The sequence below is a fragment of the Erpetoichthys calabaricus genome, chromosome 6 (genome assembly GCF_900747795.2).
Source record: "Erpetoichthys calabaricus chromosome 6, fErpCal1.3, whole genome shotgun sequence".
NCBI lineage: Eukaryota > Metazoa > Chordata > Cladistia > Polypteriformes > Polypteridae > Erpetoichthys > Erpetoichthys calabaricus.
This window is the reverse complement of record NC_041399.2, coordinates 195,503,031-195,527,016: the sequence shown is the minus strand read 5'-3', so window position 1 is coordinate 195,527,016 and position 23,986 is coordinate 195,503,031. Positions and strand designations below refer to the sequence as shown.

The following is a 23,986-nucleotide window of genomic DNA, read 5'->3' as shown; positions in this document are numbered from 1 at the left end:
AACCTAAAACAAAAGTCCATCTTTATGGAGCCACAGTGGTAAGATTATACTGTATGTAAATTGTCACCGTCATTGTAAATGACATGTCAGGCTGGCTGTTTAAATAGAGACCTACAGAGTGCAGCTGTTGTTTAAATGATTATTTGCTGCTTATATATATTTGGTTTTCCTTAGAAAAATGTAGTACTAGGTTGTTGTAAGCTTGCATATTGTAATCTTTTTAGTTAGCCAATAAAAGGTGTCATTTTGCTTGGCTTTTCTCTTAGAAAAATGTTAAATACTTTTTTCTGAGACAATTTTGTGAACAGATGTTGCTTTAAGAAATCAAACATCCCGGCTACAAAAAGGACATAGCAGCACTCAAAAATGTCCAGAGAAGAACGGCTAGGCTGATTCCAGGGCTACAGGGGTTGAATTATGAGGAAAGAATTAAAGAGCCGAGCCTTTACAGTTTAAACAAAAGAAGATTAAGAGGAGACCTGACTGAAGTGTTTAAAATTGTCCAGTGGGTCAAGACTGTGACTTTAAAATGAGTTCATCAAGAACACGGGGATCCAGTTGGAAACTTGTTAAGGGTAAATTTTGTGTAAATGATAGACGCTTGGAATAAGCTACCAAGTAGTGTGGTAGACAGTAAGACTTTAGGGACTTTCAAAACTCGACTTGATGTTTTTTAAGAAGAAATAAGTGGATAGTACTGGCGAGCTTTGTTGGGCTGAATGGCCTGTTTTCATCTAGATTGTTCTAATGTTCTAATCCCCTCTCAACATTCTCAAATTGTAAATTCACCCCTTTGGATCCAAGCTCGCCATGCTTTGCTCTCCCCAGTCTCTCGTGTCTCCAGGTTTCTATTTACACGACTGGCAGTGATGATCCCACTCAAAGCAAAGGGTTCCATTTCCCACTTCACCTATGGCAGTAAAAATGTTAGAGTCGGCCCTGCTTGCACCCAGTGCTGCTGCAATAGGCTTCAGCCTCTGAGACTGAGACTCTGACAGTGCGATTAGGAATGACTGACTCAAAAGCACCTTAGTCCTCAGTAATGAGTATAAGTTTTATTTATTTATTTATTTTTTGCTTTTAACCTCAAATTTTAACACCCATCCTCCACTCCTCTTGCAGTTCCTCACATACCTGATGTCTAAAGAGAACGCCATTATGGATCCTAACAGTGAGCAGCTCAACGTGGAAGACATGAAGCACCCACTGTCACACTACTGGATCTCGTCTTCGCACAATACGTGAGTTTCTCTTGATAAGTTGAGTGTGAAATTAAAAAGGAGGGTCATTATACCTGAGAGGCAGCTTTTGGGAATGGTGCTGGGCTGAATAGCCACCTGTTAACTATAAACGTTTTGTGCTGGAGCAGTTATCTCAGACTAGAAGGTGATGTTTTGCCTGGTGTAATTCTTAATGGTCTCACATGGTGAGCTTCAAATGGTATTCACTTTTAGTATCTTCTCCTGAGGGCTAGATGTTACCCAATTGAATACACAATGGGAGGTCTGAAAATCAAAAATACAGTGGAACCTCAGTTTGCGAGTATAATTCGTTCTGGAAACGTGCTCGTAGTCCAAAGCACTCGTATATCAAAGTGAATTTCCCCATAAGAAATAATGGAAACTCAGATGATTTGTTCCACAACCCAAAACTATTCATATAAAAATGATTAATACAAAATATAAAGTAAAAATACATAAAACAAATTAACTTGCACTTTACCTTTGAAAAGAATCATGGCTGGTGTGAGTGAGTTTCTAAACTCTTGTGGGATTCCACCCAACGGGACGACATGCTGAAGAGCATCCCAAAGCAATCGCAGTCTCCCAGCGCTGTAGCAGTTCTCCGTAAAAGCGAATCTGAAAAGATCGCGGACATGCTATAAGCGCCTACTGTTGATGGGTGATACAAGGAACAAGGAACATTATAAATGTGCAGGGCCCTGCCTGACTGCTGTGTCTGTGTATAAATAACCGCGCTGTTGCTGTTTCAAGCTGAATAAAGCTGGTGTTGCTAAAGTACTGAGACTCAGCTTCATGTTTTAGGGTGCAAGACAGGGACTCGCACGTCACAGCACACACGCACACACACACACGCGAGCGCACACACACACACGAGCGCGCGCACACACACACACACATGCGAGCGAGTGAGCACACACACACGTGCGTGCACACACAGTCACAATGCTAATGCTGTAGTAAACAGTATACGGTTGTATGGATGTTGACTATATGAGTGAGGCACGCCGACTCAGACGGAGAATAAGAGACGATTGCCCACAATCCTGCAGCGAGATAGAGTGAAGAACCATCAGCTCAGTTGTGATCACATGACGCTCAGCAGACAAAGCGTATACATACTACTCGTACTGCAAGACCTTGCTCGTTTATCAAGTCAAAATTTATTAAAAATTTTTGCTCGTCTTGCAAAACACTCGTAAACCAAGTTACTTGCAAACCGAGGTTCCACTGTATACCTTATGAGGAGGATTTAGGAGTCATAGTGGACTTCCCATCAATGTTCAAAAGCCATTAAGAAGGCTAACCGGATGTCAGGTTATATAATGTGTAAAGTACAAGTCCAAGGTGGTTATGCTCAAGCTTAATAGCGCACTGGTGAGGCCTCATCTGGAGTACGACAGGGGACCCAAAAATAACAAGAATTGTTTTTCTGGAGGCTGGAGGGGCATTAGTTCCGACGTTTGCTGCTAGGTGCGTGTACTCGACTGCCCTCTGCATCATTTGGCCAAGTGGCGTCCTCGGGGAAAGTTCTGTAAGGTCAGTGTAATTTTATTCTTGAGCCTCTGTTACCATCTTTGTCGACTTTATGATGGCAACTTAAAGGAATAACGTGTTTGAATCAAGTTCTGTTTCCTTTGGGGGAAAACGGCAGTAGAAGCTGTCACAATGCTTCGAGTGGCTTTGAAAAAGAGAAGCTTTAAGCCAGGCAAGGGTTTTTACCTCAAAGTGCTCAGGTGATTATGTGATGCAGTGCGGAGAAAACGACCCAAATTCTGCATCACGATAACGCTCCCTCCCACACAGTATTGAGTGTGTGGCAATTTCTCACAAACAATGGGATGACAACGGTCCCCCACCACTCCCCGGACTTTGCACCCTGTGATTTTTTTTTCTTATTTCCAAGAATTAAGAGGGACCTTAAAGGAAAGCGTTTTCAGGATGTAAAGAAGGCACTGAAGGCTATCACTTTGCAAGAGTTTCAGAACAGTTTTTAACAATGGAAAAAGTGGTGAGACAAGATTATTGCTTTTCAAGGTGATTCAGTTTTGGAAATGTTCACAGAAATGTACGATTTAAAAAAAAAAATCTCGTAATTTTTGGGTCCCCCCTTGTACTGTGCCCAGTTTTGGTCTTCAGGCTACAATAAAGACATAGCAGCACTAGAAAAAGTCCAGAGAAGAGCAACAAGGCTGATTCCAGGGTTACAGGGGATGAAATAATAGGAAATATTAAGAGAGCTGAGCCTTTACAGTTTAAGCAAAAGTAGATTAAGAGGTGACATGACTGAAGTGTTCAAAATTATGAAAGGAACTAGTCCAGTGGACCAAGACTGTGACTTTAAAATGAGTTCATCAAGAACACAGGGACACAGTTGGAAACTTGTGAAGGGTAAATTTCACACAAATATTAGGAAGTTTTACTTTACACAGAGAACCACAGACACTTGGAATAAGCGACCAAGTAGTGAGGTAGACAGTAGGACTTTCAAAACCTGACTTTTTTGGAAGAAATAAGTGGATAGGACTGGCAGGCTTTGTTGGGCTGAATGGCCTGTTCTTGTCCAGATGGTTACTAATGTTCTAATTAATGGCCACCATAGCACTTCCCCAGGAACTGGACCTAGGAGTGATATCAATGCAAATACGGCGATGTGGCTGACCAGACACTCAAAGTTGAAATTTCTTTTGGGGAAGCCCTAACAGTAAGGACTCGACATGAGGCCAGCGGGTGTAGAAGCAAAGGTTTGCTTGACGAAACCTCACTGGAGCGCCACACAGACACCAGACCCTTGTCTCTGATTCCCAAAGTTTTGTCTGATCTTTCTGAATTCAAAAATGGCCGCTGGAATTTGACTCCTCTCTGGGCTCCTTATATGACTGGTGGGCTAAGCAGTTAAGGGAATTGGACTCAATAAGCACAAAGAGGCAAGTGCACTGTCCGCTTTGGACTCACTGCGGGACCCTACATTGTTACTTTTACATTTCAGCTTCAGACATTTTTAAACAGTCTATGTTATGATAAAGGGAAAATGATCAAATGCTAATTGTGGCCTTCATCGGGTATTAGAGGTGCTTTCAGTTTGAAGGTCCCTCTTATCAGCCCACTTCATAAACAGACCTCCCAATCTCATTAATTTTTAAATGCACTTCAGGCAGTCCAGTGATCTCAAAAACAACTGAAAAAAAATTGAAAGTTGAAACATATCACTTTACGACAATTTACAATGCCATTGTGTCAACAGAAAGTGGAAATCGAAGTGACAGGTGAAGGAAAAGCTCAAAGCTGAGTGGCTCCCTTGGCAGGTCATGTGATCCAACAGCTTGGCATGAGCCAGAAGGAGTTCAGTGACAACTCTGCAGACTTGTGGCCTGTTTAAAGGTCACTTCTAATAATTATTAACTCAAACAAGCTGAAAAAAAGAAATAAAAAGAATATCTGCTGCTAAGGGTGAAGTTGCTGTTTCTCACCATGGGGAGTGAGGAGACCCTTTGGTTACAGTGATGCAGAATCCATTGATTAAAGTTTGGGGATAAATAGGAAGATTAAAGTGCTTTTGAATAGTAAAATATAATAATACGGCATTCTGTTATACACTCACTGAGCAAATTAATCATAATAACAATAATACTTTGCATTTATATAGCGTGTTTCTCACTACTTCTTAGGCACACGTGGCAAATACTGGATTGGGCCTCCTTTTGCTCTCAAATCAGCCTCAGTTCTTCATGGCATGGATTCCTCAAGATGTTGGAGACTTTCCTTTGAGATTCTGGTCCATGTTGACATGTTACCTCATGTGATTTTTACACCTTTGCACACTACTGTCAGTTTAACAAGCATGTCTGCCATTTCCAGGTACTTGACGGGGGACCAGTTTTCTAGTGAGTCGTCACTGGAGGCCTACGCCCGTTGCCTTCGGATTGGATGCCGCTGCATTGAGTGTGAGTGACGGTTTATTTGTCTCGTGGAGTCTCGGTTTGATCTTAAAGAAGTCTGACATGATAAAGGAGTTGGGGTTTGGGACCTGTAAGGTTTTGGCATTGTGGGTAATTTAACACAGTTGATGTGAAATGAACCTGAAAGCTGTATTGAGGCTCAGCAACCCTCTGATAAGAAGCTCTCTGAACACTTAACTGTAACTCATAGCGTAGATTTAATTCTAAGCTGAGTCATCTTCATCTTGATTTTCCACCTCCACCATGTATCTCGTATTGCTGGATTTAAAGATACAAATGGATGGTGGAAACACAGCATGAAAAGAGGGAAGATCATTGTCAATGTGATACTTCATCAGGTTATCGCTTATCAGAACACTCCAAACGATGGTAATATGTGCAATAATAAACTGTTTTTTTTTTTACTTCTTTTTCCAGTGGATTGTTGGGACGGGCCTGACGATTTACCAATCATCTATCATGGGCACACTCTCACATCCAAGATTAAGTTCCTAGATGTGCTTCACGCCATTAAAGAGCATGCATTTGTCACATCAGAGTAAGTTCTATGAAATGTCACGAGACTGAAATGTGGAGTCACTCGGTTGAAGCCCCTCAGCTCAGGCCCGCGGTAATGTTATGGCTGATGGTGGTCATTCCAGACTCTTTATAAACTAAAGGGGAACTGATAGGTGGTCTCTGTCTTTCAACCTTTTCCTTCTATTACTTTTTGCTTCTTTGTGATTTACTTTTTATACTCTCTATATATTGCGGACGCTAGGGGATGCTGTTGCCTCGTGAAACCCAACAGACTGATCTTCAGGACACACGTTTAAAAGCACCAAGCAGATTTTTAAATTATTTTCTTAAATAAAGTGCACAAAGCACCACAATCGCCACAATTCACAATAATCAAATAATCAATAACCACAACAATACAATCCTCTCCTCCCAGCAGCTCCATCACACTCCCTCCCAACTCCGGCTCTCCTGCTGGGTCTCCACCAGTCCTTTATATAGTCCTTGACCCGGAAGTGCTTCTCCTCTTCTGTTCACATGACTTGTCAGCACTTCCGGGTCAGATGGAGAGTTACATTTTTCTTCAGTCCGGAAGTACTTCTGTCCTTCCGTCCCCATGACTTGGGAGTACTTCCGGGCTATATTGGAAACCGAAATCCCCTTGTGTTTTGACAGCTCCTCCTGGTGGCACCCACGGCACCCAGCAGGGCTGTGTAGCTGAACTCCATGTCCCATAGTGCCCTGCGGGAATCCAAGGTACCACTGCACTCCAGGGAAGCTGCCATCTAGCGTCTTGGGGGAAACAGTGTCGGCAAGTCGCTGCCTTCCCCCGTCCTTCTATTCCAGGGGCATCCCGGCCAAGTTGAGCTGCTGGCCGTCCATCACAATGTAAAATCCTAAGCCTAAAAGTGCAATGGTGACGTTTTTATGTCACTTTTTTGTCACGCTTTAAACCAGGCATATTTTAAAACCTACATATATATGTTTGGCATCATTCTTTTCAGAATCTTATTCCGTTTCTAAGTTATAAACTAAAAAATATCAAGAACTCACGTCCCATGTGACGGGACTTTGTGACAAAAGATTTAACCACGCCCAGGGCCGGAAATAAAACACAAAGAGTAGGACAGTTTCTGTACAGACTTTTAAATGTTTGAAGCACCACCCGAGATGCAGATCACACGGCACGGCAGCAGCAGCAAACCAGCAGCTGATCGAGCAAAGAGGAGGTAATAAAAACTGTACTTGTTTCCCATTGTACCACCGTTCTGCGGTGGGCTGGTGCCCTGCCCGGTGATTTGTTCTTCCCTTGCGTCTTGTGTTGGCTGGGATTGGCTCCAGCAGACCCCTGTGACCCTGTAGTTAGGATATAGCGGGTTGGATAATGGATGGATGGATGGATGTACCACCATTTAAGAGAGGGTTTCGGAGGAGTGACTGCGTGTCTTTGGGGTGCGTTCAGCCCCCCTCTTCACAACGTGAGCAGCAGAGACACAAAGTGACTGGCAAGTGAAATGAGCAGGGGGGAACCCCCTAGTACAGGGGTGGGCAGATTCAGTCCTGGACCGAGTTTGGGAAACACTGCTGAACACAGATGAAAGCGACTCAGGTGAGGAGTTGGGGCGGGCAAAGTAGTTGCAGCCTTTGATTATTCAGTGTTGTTTGCCTGGGTGTCTGATCTGCTCATTTTAAATCACAGGTGTCGAACTCTGGTCCTCGAGGGCCACAGTGGCTGCATGTTTTCATTCTAACCATCTTCTTCGTTAGTGAGCCGTTTTTACTGCTAATTAACTTCTTTTGCTTTAGTTTTAATTAACTTGACTCAGGCCCCTTTGTCTCTTTTTCCTTAATTAGTAGCCAAACAATAATGAGACCTCAAACAAGCTACCATATGACCAGCTCACCTGTGCCCATCACACAATATCTGAAAATAAATAAAGGTGAATGTCTCAGTAAGGTTGATCTCTCAGGTCACCAAAACATTTTGAAAATGTTCTTAGAAAAAACAGAAAAATCAACAGATTTGGAAATGTCTGCTGTGGCAGAATGAGAGCAGCAACAAGCCATTGAATTAAATAACGGGCTTAATTAACAGCAAGAATCAGCTTCTCATTAAGAGACTGTTTGGAGTGAAATTGATTGGAGTTTGAAATCCCAGTTTAGCTGGTCATCTGTTGGCTCGTTTCATGTCTCATTTCTGTTTGGCTGCCATTTAATGAAGAAAGGAATCAATTCAGAGGACTGAATCCTTAAAAACAGGGCTATTGAAATGAAAGGAAAAGGAGTTAATTAGCAGTGAAAACTACTCACTGATTAGGAAAAGGGTCAGAATGAAAACCTGTAGCCACTGCGGCCCTCCAGGCCCAGAGTTTGACACCCCTGTTTTAAATGATGGGTGAACACTTTCTGAAAGACACAGTTGTTCAAATGGGGTGGGTTTGAGGATACGACTGTAAGTGAATGAAAAGATGGAACTCTGGAGAGAGCAACATACATACAGGCATATCTTTTTGAAAGTTTGGCCCTGTGCCGTATTAATTGTCATAGCGAAGGCAAATCTAACAGGAAATTGTCTGCGTGTAAAAGTAAAAGGCAAATGATGACTGAACCAATTTAAATTCTGAGTTTATGTGGAGGCATGCCAGTGGGAGTAAGACTATTAAGAAATTCTTCGGGTAATGAAAGTCGATCTGCAGGATCGTCTGTGACGATGGAGTTAACGCTGGTGAAAGTCACTTCGTCGGTAGGGATAAGTTTCAGCACTTGTTCATTAAAGTGTAGCAAGTCTTCGTTGGTGACGCTTAATATAGCTCGTGTGCTGAGTTGTTCCAGAGTGACAGTTGAGAAGTCGATGTCGTCATATAGTTGTTGAACGGGATCGGAAATAAAAGGAAAACAATGTGAAGGCAATGTCACAGGTGTTCCTGTGGTATAGCGGGTCCACAGCTCCCCTTCAAAAGGCCATTATTAAATAAATAATCACCGCGCTTGCAGCGTAGCGAGGGGCATGGTAGTGTGGCTGAAGTGGTGCTGCGGGCGTTTCTCACCTGTGCAGTGTGCGAGCGAGTGAGGAGAGAGAGAAAGCTGGTATGGTAGAGCGAGCGAGAGCAGGCTCGCGGCAGCTGAGCAGACAGCCTGGGTGTTTGGCCGACACCCGGGGGAGTAGTAGTTGTGTTCGCTTCCACTGAGATTACTTCAGAGAGCGGGAGTGACTGGAAGGTGGGTGACTCTCCACGGAAGGCAGCGGGAGTCAGGATTTGGGACGTGGTGTCCCCAACGTGAGAGCCTTGTTCGTTGGGGAATCCCAAGTCACTGTCAGGGGGAGCTGACAGCAGCCAAGGATAGGTCAGGCGACTGACAGTAGTGGAGTCAGGCACAGAGAAGGTCAGCTGCTGAGAGAGCGTCTCGCCTGTTGCAGGGACCGCATTGGTGAAGCAGATGAGACGCTAATGAAAAGAGGCACTGGGCTTATTGGTTTTTAAAGACTGCTTCCTGCATTGTGTTTTAACCTCAGTTTTAAAGGATTGATTGTTTTTCTATTGTTGTGTTTTTTAAACTTTCACATTTCTTTTAAGGATCCCATGATCTTAGAGTTGGTAGGCGGGGCTCTGTGAGTTGGCGGGCGTGGCTCTGTCGTGCGTATCCAATGGTCTCTGTCTTGCTTAGTGAATTGTTGGTGGGCGGGGCTCTGTGAGTTGGTGGGCGGGGCTCTGTCTTGTGTGTGTCTTGCTTGCCATGGACTTAGTGAATTATATATATGGATGTTTAATCCATTAAGCTCCTCAAGAAAAACACAAGTTGGTGTCAAGCTATAAAAACAGTCGCTGTGCAAAGACACAAAGGGCAAAAAGAAACAAAAATATAAAAGAGAACAAAGAAACAAAAGAATACAAACCTTTACTCCCTGGAATATAGTCAAGGGCAAAAAAATTCCAATGCAATTTAAAACAAAAACTAAAAATGTTCGGACAGCTACCCTGGATTCGGCCTCCACTTTATAGAATGATCGGAGGTCTATCTGCACACACTGCACGCCTTTCCTCCCACTGGAGAAATCCAAGAGATGACGATGAACAATGTCTAGTTACTGCAGAGCTGTGGGAGTTTCTACCGCCAGTCCCAATGGGCGCTTCTCTGATCTCCACCAATCAGCATGGTGGACGCAAAGCAGCGTCCCTCACGTGAGAAGGGACTCCATTATGGTGGGGTTCAGTCTTGTAAGCTTGTGCATGCAAATACGCGTACGACTCCACCACCACACAGGTTACTCTCCTGAACTCCATGCAGGTACATTTCTTTACGCTTCCGCTCAACTTTCTCAAACTTTTTTCCTTGCCAACAATTAGCCTAGCGCTCTTCATACAGCTCCGCAGCAATGCTGGGACAACAGCTGGCACCTCCACCCTTAGGCACATACTGAGTCCAGCCAGCCCCTCCTTAACCCACACGAGCACCCGAGCGCAAACCTCATGCAGCAACCCAGCCATTTCTTACGTGCGTCTGGCACCATGCCTACTTCAGAGTGACAAGGTATACTGTAGGTGGAAAACTAATTATAAAAGGGAAAGTAAAACTTAAAGGAAACCCTCGGGGCACAGCTTGTCACAACACCTGGAATATAAAGATTAATTCTAAGAAGGAATGTGAAACAAGGAAAAACAAATCATGTAATAGCAAGAAAATCAACAACTGATGACTACCGTAAATACAGCCTCCAAGAACTGAGCTGGATATCCAGTGCTGGCTCTGAGGTTAAGAATCTCAACATCATAGAAATGTCTCTCAGTGTCACTGTCATGGTGTTGACTACCAAAACTGACATTTAGGTTAGAGACCACAAGGTCTGCTAGCATTGGCATTTAAAATCTCCACATCATGGAAGAGGCTATCAGCATTAAATTCCTATCTTCAGGTTATAGACAATGCTACCAGTTTTTCTGCAATGTTTTCAGGGCAAGGAAATGACTAATCAGTGTGTCAACTGTTGACAATCAATGATAGATAGATAGATAGATAGATAGATAGATAGATAGATAGATAGATAGATAGATAGATAGATAGATAGATACTTTATTAATCCCAAGGGGAAATTCAAAGTGTTTTGTTCAGATATTTGTCCAAATATTATTGTTGACTTGTATATTTATATAATGCACAAAGAACTTCCAGGGGTTAGGATATTGTCTTTGAAACATTGGTCTGTCCTCAAGGGTCAAAGTTTAGCTCATGGATCTTATTAGCAATATGTGTGACTCTGAAATATTGTGGTTGTGTGATTGAATGTGTCCTGTGATAGGCTGGTACCCCTTGATAATGATAGATAGATAGATAGATAGATAGATAGATAGATAGATAGATAGATAGATAGATAGATAGATAGATAGATAGATAGATAGATAGATAGATTATATGGCCAACAGTGTTGGATAGAGTGGTGTAAAGCACACCACCATTGGACTTTAGAACAGTGGGAACATGTTATGTGGAGTGATGAATCACACTTGACTATTTGAGAGTCTGATTGACAAATTTGAGTTTGGAAATTGCCAGAAGAACAATACCTTTCAGACTGCATAGTATATACACTGTAAAGTTTGGTGGTGAAGGGATAATAGTAGGGTTTGGGCTAGGCCTCTTGATTCCAGTGAAGTGTTCTGTTAATCTTACAGCATGCAATAACATTTTAGATAATTGTGCACTTCCAACTTTGTGACAACAGTTTGCAGAAGTCCCTCTTTGGTTCCAGCATGGCTGGGCCCTTTGTACAAAGACAGGTCCATTAAGATATTTTTAGATTAGATTAGATTAGAAAAACTTTGTTAATCCCATAGAGAGATTCAGAGGAACAACAGCAGACTGCACAGAGCCCTGAGCTTAACCCTACTGTATACCTTTGAGATGAATTGGAAGACAGATTGCAAGCCAGGTCTTCTCATCCGATGTCAGTACTTGACATTACAAATGCACTTTTGGATGAAGGGGGCACAAATTCCCACAGACACACTCCAAAATCTTGTGGAAAGCCTTCCCAGAAGAGTGGAGTTGGGGCAAGTACATATCTATCTATCTATCTAATAATGTCCATGGTTATACAATGGGGTCTTTAACATTTTCATATAGGTGTGATGGTCAGGTGTCCACAAAACTTTGACTAGATAGATAGATAGATAGATAGATAGATAGATAGATAGATAGATAGATAGATAGATGGATGTGAAAGGCACTGTATGATAGATAGACAGACAGACAGATAGATAGATAGATAGACAGATAGATAGATAGATAGATAGATAGATAGATAGATAGATAGATAGATAGATAGATAGATAGATAGATAGATAGATAGATAGATAGATAGATAGATAGATACTTTATTAATCCCAAGGGGAAATTCACAATAGACAGATTGATAGATTCCATTATTAAAATACAGAGTGTTAAGATTAAGGGTCTAACTACACATATCAAAGTCTGTAGTCTACAGAACATGGATGGGATTATGAGAATTGACATGCCAAATGAGGATCATAACTATGACTGCTAGTACTGAGATTTTATAACCTATTCAGGTGATGGCTGTAATCTTTAGCCTCAAGGTTCTGTCTTCTGAAAAGGCTCTTGTTTGCCAGTATAAAGATGTCTAGTCTCTACATTATGGACCTTGCTTTCACTGTTGAGGTCTATTTGTGTCATTGATCCTGACTGTCAAAGTCATATCTGAGATACGGTATATTCACATCATATATGTGACTGGATGTTGCAAAGTGCTGTTGTCAGATCCTGGATCTGAATGCTGAAGCCAACTTGATTCCTTATTTAGAAACCAATCATTGGCTGTTACAGATCTAATTTAATATTATGTCTTATTCATATTTTCATTCTGCCATGTCTGGTTGTTCTTATATCGTAGACTTATTCCTTTCCAAGGATATCATCCATTTGTAGCCTGAAGCAGATTAATAATTCTCAGCCTTTCACTCTTTCCTCTTTAGTTTCTTTCCGAATATCTTATTAAATCAGATAGTTCATCAAGAATACACACAGGTGTAAATGGAAACAGGTTAGATGTTTTTTTATGTGCAGAGGAGAGATGCTGGGTATATTGGGAAAAGGATGGCAAGGATAGATGTGCCAGGAAAGAGGAAAAGTGGAAGTCCTAAGCGAAGGTTTATGGATGTGGTGAGAGAGGACATGCAGGTGATGGGTGTAATGGAGCAAGATGGAGAGGACAGGAAGATATGGAAGAAGATGATCTGCTGTGGCAACCCCTAACGGGAGCAGCCGAAAGAAGATTTTTTTTTTTTGTCCTTTGAATCCTATTGTTAATAAGGAGACGTTAAAAGCATTGTATGTAGTACATGTAGTTAAAGGTGGGGAATCTAAAATGAAGCCTAAAAACGACACCCGGCTTTGACTGATGTAATTCAGAATATGGAATTAGTTTGTCATGACCATGGCAATATACACCCAGCTGTATCTTGTCTATAACATGGTTACCTTATCTCTTCATCAGATATCCTGTTATCCTGTCTATTGAGGACCACTGCAGTGTTGTCCAACAGCGGAACATGGCCTCTCATTTCAAGAAAGTCTTTGGAGATATGCTGCTGACCAAGCCCGTGGATATTAATGCTGACGAGCTGCCATCACCATATCAGCTGAGGAGAAAAATCCTTATTAAGGTAACAGAATGAGTGTGGTAAGGGATCTGTCAGCAAATGACAGCATTGTGACCACTGCACCCTTTTCGAAACACTTAAACGATTCTTGCTGTTTTGAAGGTCAAGTGTCAATGGTTTAAAATCATTGATTTGGGAGTCAGAAATACTAAACCAGCAGAAGTCAAACGATCAGAAGAACTTTCATTAATGGGGAAGAATACAAACTCAGAATTGTAAAGTGGCTCAGTCAAAACATGTAATTGTTCATTTTTATTCTTTGTTTCAGAAATCACGCAGCGCTTTCCCATAATGTGTTATAAACCTCTAACAGGGAGCATCCGCAGCCCTTTTCCCTTAAATAATGGAGGACTGGCCCATATCCCAGCCATATAGTAATCTTTAGAAAATGTACAGTGCTGATGATCATCAGTCATCTTCAATGTGTGTGGAGATACATTAAACAAAAATGTATTAACTGTAAGAAAAATAAAAAAAATACATTAAACTGTTAACAACAACTGTAGATCGTGACAAACTCGGTTCATTTTCACCAGTCAGTCAGCCATTTTCAAACCCACTTAGTCCTGAACAGGGTCATGGGGGGAGCTGGAGCCTTTCCCAGCCAGCATAAGGGTGCAAGGCAGGAACAAACCCCGGGCTGGGTGCCAGTCCTTTGCAGGTCAAACGCAAACACACTCCAACCACATGCTAGGATCAATGTAATATTACCAATCCACCTAACTTGCATTTCTATGGACAGTGGGAGGAAACCATAGCACCCAGAGGATACCCACACAGACACAGGGAGACCATGCAAACACAACACAAAGAGCACCTGGGACACAAACCCTGGTCTGCTTAATGTGAGGCAGCAGCAATACCACTGTGCCACCATGCCACCCTCTTTTTGAACCAGTAAACACATTTTTGAGTCACTATTCAAAGAACAAATTGTGACACTGAACGCCTAGTGACAAACATAGCCTACTCTACACCCTGATTCTGATCTTACTGTTACGTAGTGTTGATCAGCAAAATTTGCCAAAGCATTTTTCCCAGGAAATTTGCTGGATTTGCCGGTGACCTTCTTTGCTGAAATTTTCAATGAAAATTCACCGTATAGCCAGCTAAGGCAACCTTTTTTGCAGCCAGCACACAAGTGGTTTATTGTGGATGCACTGAGTGAAGCTCACTTGCAATTGTGTTTACTGGCACAGCAGGCATGACAATGACAAGAATCAACAGTTGGTTTTCTTTGCATATGTATGCTGTGGCACGTGGCTGGGGGTGGTACCCAGCCGGGACACCCAGAAGGACAGAAGGAGGGCTCATGCCTCCTCTGGACCGCCAAGGGGCGTCCTTATGCCTGGAAGACTTGGGACCCCGGCACTTCCGCCACACCAGGAAGTGCTGGGGGGAAGAAGAAAAGAGGCACACGGAGTGCTTCCGGAAAGACAGCCGGCACTTCCGCCACACAGGGGCGTGTCAGGGAAAGATTGCCGGGAACCACCTGGAGCACATCCGGGTGACTACAAAGGGGGCCGCCTCCCTTCATTCAAGGCTGGAGTCGGTGGAAGAGGACAAGGTCGGAGACTGAGTGAGAGAGGAGAAAAGGAGGCGGCCTGAAGGCTTACTGTGGACAGAGGCCTGGACTATTGGGGTGATTGGAGCTGAGGCACTGCGTTGTGTGCATATTTGGACTTTGTGCTTTGGGTAAATAAATGTGTATTGGGACTTTAAATGATGTCTGTCTGTCTGTATCCGGGCTATTTCCGACAGTGCATATGGCATTAAATCATGTATGTGACTTAATACATGCGATTGTGTGTGTATATAATTCAATATTTTTCAATATAGCTGTGCTCAAATCATATTTTTCTTCTCTTAAACGGTGCCTCATTTACAGTCAAGTACCACATTGTATCAGCTGTTCTATTTTCACAAAGGATGCCCACCATTTGTTCTGAGATTTGCATTCATTGTTGGGTTTGCCGTGTCTGTGAAATCTTTGTGCGTGAGCTGCTGTCCACGGCTGGGCTCTTCACTCACAGCTGGGTCGCTCTTTCCACTGTGTGACACTTTACATGTTCCCCCTTCCCCTCATCAGAGTCTTGCTGGCTGTTTTCGTTATATTTCATGATGTGTGAAAAACATTGAGACAAAGAGCGGTTAAACAAACCTCCTATGAAGAAAAACAATTTTGGACAACAACAACAACAACAACATTTATTTATATAGCACATTTTCATACAAAAAGTAGCTCAAAGTGCTTTACATAATGAAGAAAAGAAGAATAAAAGACAAATAAGAAATTAAAATAAGACAACATTAGTTAACATAGAAAGGAGTAAGGTCCGATGGCCAGGGTGGACAGAAAAAACAAAAAAAAAACTCCAGAAGGCTGGAGAAAAAAATAAAATCTGTAGGGGTTCCAGGCCACGAGACCGCCCAGTCCCCTTTGGGCATTCTACCTAACATAAATGAAATAGTCCTCTTTGTAGTTAGGGTTCTCACGGAGTCACTTGATGCTGATGGTTATACAGACTTCTGGCTTTTAATCCATCCATCATTGTTGGAACATCATGGTGCTTTGGGTAGATGGTGGTGGCACAAGCCACCACCAATAGGACACCGGAAAAAAAAAACAGAAGAGAGAGTAGGGGTTAGTACAAATTTTGAATGAATAGTTATTATAATGAATTGGATATACAGAGTATCAGGATTAAATTACAGTGAAGTTATGAGAAGGCCATGTTAAAGTAATGTGTTTTCAGCAGTTTTTTAAAGTGCTCCACTGTATTAGCCTGGCGAATTCCTACTGGCAGGCTATTCCAGATTTTAGGTGCATAACAGCAGAAGGCCGCCTCACCACTTCTTTTAAGTTTTGCTCTTGGAATTCTAAGGAGACACTCAGTTGAGGATCTGAGGTTGCGATTTGGAATATAAGGTGTCAGACATTCCGATATATAAGACGGGGCGAGATTATTTAAAGCTTTATAAACCATAAGCAGAATTTTAAAGTCAATTCTGAATGACACAGGTAACCAGTGTAGTGACATCAAAACTGGAGAAATGTGTTCGGATTTTCTTTTCCTGGTAAGGATTCTAGCAGCTGCATTCTGCACTAACTGCAAACGATTGATGTCTTTTTTGGGGAGTCCTGAGAGGAGTGCATTACAGTAATCTAGCCGACTAAAGACAAACGCATGAACTAATTTCTCTGCATCTTTCGATGATATAAGAGGTCTAACTTTTGCTATGTTCCTTAGGTGAAAAAATGCTGTCCTAGTGATTTTATTAATATGCGATTTAAAATTCAGATTACAATCAACGGTTACCCCTAAGCTTTTTACCTCCGATTTGACTTTTAATCCTAATGCATCCAGTTTATTTCTAATAGCCTCATTGTATCCATTATTGCCAATCACTAAGATTTCGGTTTTTTCTTTATTTAATTTGAGAAAGTTACTATTCATCCATTCTGAGATACAGGTTAGACATTGTGTTAGCGAATCAAGAGATTTGGGGTCATCAGGTGCTATTGATAAATACAGCTGTGTGTCATCAGCATAGCTGTGGTAGCTCACGTTATGTCCCGAGATAATCTGACCTAATGGAAGCATGTAGATTGAGAAGAGCAGCGGACCCAGGATAGAGCCTTGTGGAACACCATATAGAATATCATGTGTCTTTGAGTTATAATTACCACAACTAACAAAGAATTTTCTCCCTGCCAGGTAGGATTCAAACCAGTTTAAGACACTGCCAGAGAGGCCCACCCATTGACTAAGGCGATTCTTAAGAATATTATGATCAATAGTGTCAAATGCGGCACTCAAATCTAAGAGGATGAGAACAGATAAATGGCCTCTGTCTGCATTTACCCGCAAGTCATTTACTACTTTAACGAGTGCAGTTTCTGTGCTGTGATTTGTTCTAAAACCTGACTGAAATTTATCAAGAATAGCATGTTTATTGAGGTGCTCATTTAACTGCATAATGACTGCCTTCTCTAGAATTTTACTTAAGAAAGGCAGGTTAGAGATGGGTCTATAATTTTCAAGAGAAGAGGGGTCGAGATTATTTTTCTTAAGTAGGGGTTTAACTACCGCAGTCTTAAGACAGTCTGGGAAGACCCCCGTATCTAATGATGAATTTACTATGTCAAGAACATTATCAATAAGCACACCCGATACTTCTTTGAAAAAATTTGTTGGTATTGGGTCAAGGGCACAGGTGGATGGTTTCATTTGAGAAATTATTTTATGTAAATCAGGTAAATCTATCCTAGTGAAAGACTCTAATTTATTTATTATGGAGTACTGGGGTTTCGGGGGATCCTTAGTGTTGGGGAGATATACTATGTTATTTCTAATATCATTAATTTTTTGATTGAAAAATACAGCGATAGCCTCACAGGTTTTACTGGAAGTACTTAGGAGGCATTCCTTTGAGTTACCTGGGTTTAACAGATGATCAATTGTCGAAAATAACACTCTGGGATTACTAGCATTGTTATTTATAATCTTAGAGAAATAGCAGCGCCTCTCAAGACGGACTGTGTTATTGTATTCTGTTATTTTAACTTTTAATATCTCATAGTCAATAGTTAGTTTAGTCTTCCTCCATTTACGCTCAGCTCTACGGCATGTTCTCTTTAAATCAGACACTCTTTGGGTCTTCCAAGGTATAACAATGCTAGAAGATTTTTTAACTGTCTTTTCAGGTGCAACTATGTCAACAGCAGCCCTCACTTTAGTATTAAATCTTTCCACCTTACTATTTACATTCTCCTCGCTATTATAGTTGGCACTATAAACGGACTGATTGGTTAGAATGTTTGTAAGTTTTAAAGTTGCTGATGAGTCAAAGAAGCGTTTTTTAACAATATGCTTCTCATGAGTGTTTTCTATCATTATTTCTATATTGAAAAGTAGAAGAAAATGGTCTGAAAGACCCGTATCAATGACCTGCTTTATATCAACTTTTAGTCCTTTAGTAATTACTAAGTCTAACGTATGACCTGCTTTATGTGTAGGCTGATTAACGAGCTGTCTCAAATCAAAAGAGTCCAGGAGGTTCATAAATTCTTTTACTTTTTGGTCACATTGATTATCTACATGAAAATTAAAGTCGCCGACTATTAAGAGTGCGTCATAGTTCGTAATTAAGATTGACATCAAGTCAGAGAATTCCTCAAAGAAAGATGCGTTGAATTTGGACGGCGTTTTCCCTTGCCCGGACGCGGGTCACCGGGGCCCCACTCTGGAGCCAGGCCTGGAGGTGGGGCTCGATGGCGAGCGTCTGGTGGCCGGGCCTGCACCCATGGGGCTCGGCCGGGCACAGCCCGAAGAGGCAACGTGGGTCCCCCTTCCCATGGGCTCACCACCTATGGGAGGGGCCAAGGAGGTCGGGTGCAGTGTGAGTTGGGTGGTGGCCGAAGGCGGGGACCTTGGCGGTCCGATCCGCGGCTACAGGAACTGGCTCTTGGGACGTGGAATGTCACCTCTCTGAAGGGGAAGGAGCCTGAGCTAGTGCGCGAAGTTGAGAGGTTCCGGCTAGATATAGTCGGACTCACCTCGACGCACAGCTTGGACTCTGGAACCAATCTCCTTGAGAGGGGCTGGACTCTCTACCACTCTGGAGTTGCCCCCGGTGAGAGGCGCCGAGCAGGTGTGGGTATACTTATTGCCCCCCAACTTGGAGCCTGTACATTGGGGTTTACCCCGGTGGACGAGAGGGTAGCCTCCCTTCGCCTTCGGGTGGGGGGATGGGTCCTAACTGTTGTTTGTGCGTATGCACCGAACAGCAGTTCGGAGTACCCACCCTTTTTGGAGTCCCTGGAGCGGGTGCCAGAGGGCATACCTTCTGGGGACTCCCTTGTTCTGCTGGGAGACTTCAATGCTCACGTGGGCAATGACAGTGAGACCTGGAAGGGCGTGATTGGGAGGAATGGCCCCCCTGATCTGAACCCGAGCGGTGTTTTGTTATTGGACTTCTGTGCTCGTCACGGATTGTCCATAACGAACACCATGTTCAAGCATAGGGGTGTTCATATGTGCACTTGGCACCAGGACACCCTAGGCCTCAGTTCGATGATCGACTTTGTGGTCGTGTCGTCGGACTTGCGGCCACATGTCTTGGACACTCGGGTGAAGAGAGGGGCGGAGCTGTCAACTGATCACCACCTGGTGGTGAGTTGGCTTCGATGGTGGGGGAGGATGCCGGTCAGGCGTGGTAGGCCCAAACGTGTTGTGAGGGTCTGCTGGGAACGTCTGGCAGAGCCCCCTGTCAGAAGTAGCTTCAACTCCCACCTCCGGCAGAACTTCAACCACATCCCGAGGGAGGTGGGGGACATTGAGTCCGAATGGGCCATGTTCCGTGCCTCTATTGTTGAGGCAGCTGACCGGAGCTGTGGCCGTAAGGTGGTCGGTGCCTGTCGTGGCGGCAATCCCCGAACCCGCTGGTGGACACCGGCGGTGAAGGATGCCGTCAAGCTGAAGAAGGAGTCCTACAGGACCCTTTTGTCCTGTGGGACCCCGGAGGCAGCTGATAGGTACCGGCAGGCCAAGCGGAATGCGGCTTTGGTGGTTGCTGAGGCAAAAACTCGGGCGTGGGAGGAGTTTGGGGAGGCCATGGAGAATGACTTTCGGACGGCTTCGAGGAGATTCTGGTCCACCATCCGACGTCTCAGGAAGGGGAAGCAGTGCAGTGTCAACACTGTATATGGTGGGGATGGTGCGCTGCTGACCTCGACTCGGGATGTTGTGGGTCGGTGGGGGGAATACTTCGAAGACCTCCTCAATCCCATTAACATGCCTTCCAATGAGGAAGCAGAGCCTGGGGACTCAGAGGTGGGCTCCCCCATCTCTGGGACTGAGGTCACCGAGGTGGTCAAAAAACTCCTTGGTGGTAGGGCCCCGGGGGTGGATGAGATACGCCCGGAGTTCCTCAAGGCTCTGGATGTTGTAGGACTGTCTTGGCTGACACGCCTCTGCAACATCGCATGGACATCAGGGACAGTGCCTCTGGATTGGCAGACCGGGGTGGTGGTCCCCCTCTTTAAGAAGGGGGATCGGAGGGTGTGTTCCAACTACAGAGGGATCACACTCCTCAGCCTCCCTGGAAAAGTCTATTCAGGGGTCCTGGAGAGGAGGGTCTGTCGGATAGTCGAGCCTCGGATTCAGGAGGAACAGTGTGGTTTTCGTCCTGGTCGCGGAACAGTGGACCAGCTCTATACCCTTAGCAGGGTCCTGGAGGGTGCATGGGAGTTTGCCCAACCAGTCTACATGTGTTTTGTGGACTTAGAAAAGGCATTCGACCGTGTCCCTCGGGGAATCCTGTGGGGGGTACTCCGAGAGTATGGGGTACCGGCCCCCCTGATAAGGGCTGTTCGGTCCCTGTACGATCGGTGCCAGAGCTTGGTCCGCATTGCCGGCAGTAAGTCGAACCCGTTTCCAGTGAGAGTTGGACTCCGCCAGGGCTGCCCTTTGTCACCGATTCTGTTCATATCTTTTATGGACAGAATTTCTAGGCGCAGCCAGGGTGTTGAGGGGGTCCAGTTTGGTGGGCTCAGGATTGGGTCACTGCTTTTTGCAGATGATGTTGTCCTGTTTGCTTCATCAGGCCATGATCTTCAGCTCTCTCTGGATTGGTTCGCAGCCGAGTGTGAAGCGGCTGGGATGAGAATCAGCACCTCCAAATCCGAGACCATGGTCCTCAGCCGGAAAAGGGTGGAGTGCCCTCTCAGGGTTGGTAGCGAGATCCTGCCCCAAGTGGAGGAGTTCAAGTATCTCGGGGTCTTGTTCACGAGTGAGGGAAGAATGGAGCGTGAGATCGACAGGCGGATCGGTGCGGCATCCGCAGTAATGCGGGCATTGCATCGGTCTGTCGTGGTGAAAAAGGAGCTGAGCCGCAAGGCGAAGCTCTCAATTTACCAGTCGATCTATGTTCCTACCCTCACCTATGGTCATGAGCTATGGGTAGTGACCGAAAGAACGAGATCGCGAATACAAGCGGCTGAAATGAGTTTCCTCCGCAGGGTGTCTGGGCTTTCCCTTAAAGATAGGGTGAGAAGCTCAGTCATCCAGGAGGGGCTCAGAGTAGAGCCGCTGCTCCTCCGCATCGAGAGGAGTCAGATGAGGTGGCTCGGGCATCTGATCAGGATGCCTCCTGGACGCCTCCCTGGTGAGGTGTTCCGGGCACGTCCAACCGGGAGGAGGCCCCGGGGAAGACCCAGGACATGCTGGAGGGACTATGTCTCTCGACTGGCCTGGGAACGCCTTGGGATTCTCCCGGAAGAGCTAGAAGAAGTGGCCGGGGAGAGGGAAGGCTGGGCATCTCTGCTCAAGCTGCTGCCCCCGCGACCCGACCTCGGATAAGCGGGAGACAATGGATGGATGGATGGATGGATGAAAAACATTGCAAAGTCATTTCAAATGATTTTATAGTCGTTTTTTACCTGACATAACTACTGCACCAACGCTTTTTCAGATTTGTTTAAATCTGTGGGTGTGTGTTTGAGAGTAGACACTAGGATGGACTGGGCCTTGTCTAGGGCTGTTTCTTTCATTGTGCTTAGTGCTGCTAAGATAGGCTCTGGCCCCCGTGACCCTGATTTTAATTAAGCAGGTTTCAGAATGTCATGTCATTTAATATTCTACAGGGAGATTCACTTGAAAAGAGGTCCCGAATATTCTGTTGTAACTCCCGTTAGGATGAAGCAATCTGAACCAAAAAAATATGCTCTATACCTTGACGTATGTGTAATCGATTGCATTACATGCGATACTGGAAGTGGTTTCTGTTTTCTGCCAGACACATTTTGACGCGGTGCTCCGTGTCCCTGAATGTGTTGGCAAGTGTCTCAAGGGAGGATAGCAGCAATTTCACGTTGGATATTTTCCTTCAAATCTTCCACAGTATGAGGCTTGTTCCGATAGACCTTTCCTCTCGGCATACCCCAAAGGAAGAAGTCTGGTGGTGTCAGATCGGGCGACCATGGTGGCCAAAGCTCCTTTGAAATTACCTTGTTGCCAAAGAAGGACTCCGTTTCTGCCATGCTCCTTGCCGATGTGTGACATGTTGCTCCATCTTGTTGGAAGTAACCTTCTGTTAACTCACAATCATTCAGTTGACCTAGTAGGTTTGCACCATTGAAGATGCGCTGCTCAATACTGTACACCACCATCCTGATGAGAAGTTGAGTGACTGAGTGAAGGGGTATGGGCGATATGCACCCAGAAGTTGCAAATAGAGGTTAAACGTCCGGCGCCTACCTCATCTCTCTGGTGCAGGGGGATTCCAGTTTGTTCGAAGCTCCATATACTGAGGAGCACATTGCAGGTGTTTCATTCAGATTGCTTCATCCTACTGAGAGTTATTACAGAACATTCGGGGCCTCTTTCGAGTGAATCTCCCTGTACTACTCTGAAATGATGCAGGAGTTGTTGTAGGGCAAAAGGCATCATGGGAAATCAGACGCACTCTACAGTGTGTGCAGTGGCAATCAAGACCAGATTTATTGTCAGTCATTGATGATCATTACAAACTTTCATACCTTTGTGTTCTCAGCACAAGAAGCTAATTGAAGGCAACCTATACGAGGAGGTATCTTCAGGAAGCTATGCTGAAAACGACATCAGTAACTCCCTCAAGAATGGAATCCTGTACCTCGAAGATCCAATTGACCACGTGAGTTTACATAGATTGTCTATCTGGATACCAGCCATCTTTACTATTTTTTTCTGCCCCCAACCCGACAATAAATTCTTGTCTTTGTGCATCTTTCCTCTTTTCTCTCCGGGGTCTTCCTGCCCTCTCTTTCTCTTTGTTTTCATCACCTCCTCTTTGCCCTTTTCCAGACCTCTCAAGAATTCTGTTTTCTTCTGGCTCTCTTTCATTTGCTTGCCATGTTTCCTTACTACTGTTTCTTATTTTGTTTCTGTCAGTTTTTCCCTAGTAACCAGTTTGGCAGGTGGTCTTTCTCCCTCTCTCTTGTGTTCATAGTTTTCCTGTTCGTTTCCGATCTCCCTTCCTCCTTTTATTTCTTATCACTTCCTGTGGTTTATTTTACATAGGTTCGATTTCCTTCCTGGTGTTCCGACACCAGCTGCTGTGAACCCCACTGAGTCAGAGTGGCGTGGAATGTCACATCCAGTTCTGCTTGCCATTGTCATGTGTTAGCTGTGTGTTTTTCCTTTCTGTGGCTAGTTGTAGCCCATTTAGGTCTTTAAATTACTCTGTTTTCTTTACATCTTACTTGTAACCCTAGCTCGTGATTAAAGAATATTTTATGTTAAGGCTGAAATATTATTTGCCTCACCAGAATGGAAAAGTCCAGCTTGGTTTATATTGGAGTTTCTCAACCTTTCCGGGTGTCGTGAGCCGCTTTTTTGGACCCCTCAGTTATCTATCAGAGCATTTGCCCCTTGGTGGATCGAGCATGAACGACCCACTGCACTGCTTTCTATTTGCTTTTGAAATAGTATGACTTGATGATATTTTTAAATGTTGCCTCCATGTTTTTTATACCTTTGGAATTTCGTTTTTCTCCTGTTTTCCTGTTTCAAATTTTTTTTTACAACTTATTAAATAAATCTTTTCTAATTTCCTGTCTGATTCTTGA

The 23,986-nt window shown here is 44.0% G+C and overlaps 1 protein-coding gene across 2 annotated transcripts in view; it reads left to right on the top strand.

The window, feature by feature from the left end:
• LOC114653748 (1-phosphatidylinositol 4,5-bisphosphate phosphodiesterase gamma-1-like) overlaps positions 1-23,986 on the top strand; it is a 217,117-nt gene that overhangs the window by 143,792 nt on the left and 49,339 nt on the right. For both annotated transcript variants that reach the window (XM_028804243.2, XM_028804244.2), the window contains exons 10-14: positions 1,123-1,241; positions 5,100-5,185; positions 5,618-5,738; positions 13,212-13,380; positions 22,933-23,052. In XM_028804243.2, the coding sequence (XP_028660076.1) occupies positions 1,123-1,241; positions 5,100-5,185; positions 5,618-5,738; positions 13,212-13,380; positions 22,933-23,052 (615 nt within the window). The remainder of the gene's footprint in view (positions 1-1,122; positions 1,242-5,099; positions 5,186-5,617; positions 5,739-13,211; positions 13,381-22,932; positions 23,053-23,986) is intronic.